Consider the following 204-nt stretch of genomic DNA (forward strand, 5'->3'; position numbering starts at 1 on the left):
TCTTTCCCTCCTTCCTTTTCTAATTGCGTGCTTTCTTCTCTTATTCACGCGGGACCTCCATCCGTTCCAGGGCTGGAGTCGACGGCCGCCATTGTCTCCTGCGAGTGATCTGTGACGTCGCTGAAGCGCCCTTCGACCAAGGCCTCATGGGAGAACTGCTCAACACCCTTCTCACGTGAGTTTCTCAACGCAGACTCTTTGTGG

At 54.9% G+C, this 204-nt stretch overlaps 1 protein-coding gene across 1 annotated transcript in view; it reads left to right on the top strand.

Annotated features, from left to right (window-relative positions):
• Positions 1 to 70: 70 nt before the first annotated feature.
• The window catches only part of LOC119586710, a gene marked incomplete at its 5' end in the record, with an annotated part of 1,852 nt that continues 1,718 nt past the window's right edge, over positions 71 to 204 (top strand). The window contains 1 exon segment of the mRNA XM_037935441.1: positions 71 to 175. Within this exon segment, the coding sequence (XP_037791369.1) occupies positions 71 to 175 (105 nt within the window).

Source organism: Penaeus monodon, chromosome 21 (genome assembly GCF_015228065.2).
Source record: "Penaeus monodon isolate SGIC_2016 chromosome 21, NSTDA_Pmon_1, whole genome shotgun sequence".
Lineage (NCBI taxonomy): Eukaryota > Metazoa > Arthropoda > Malacostraca > Decapoda > Penaeidae > Penaeus > Penaeus monodon.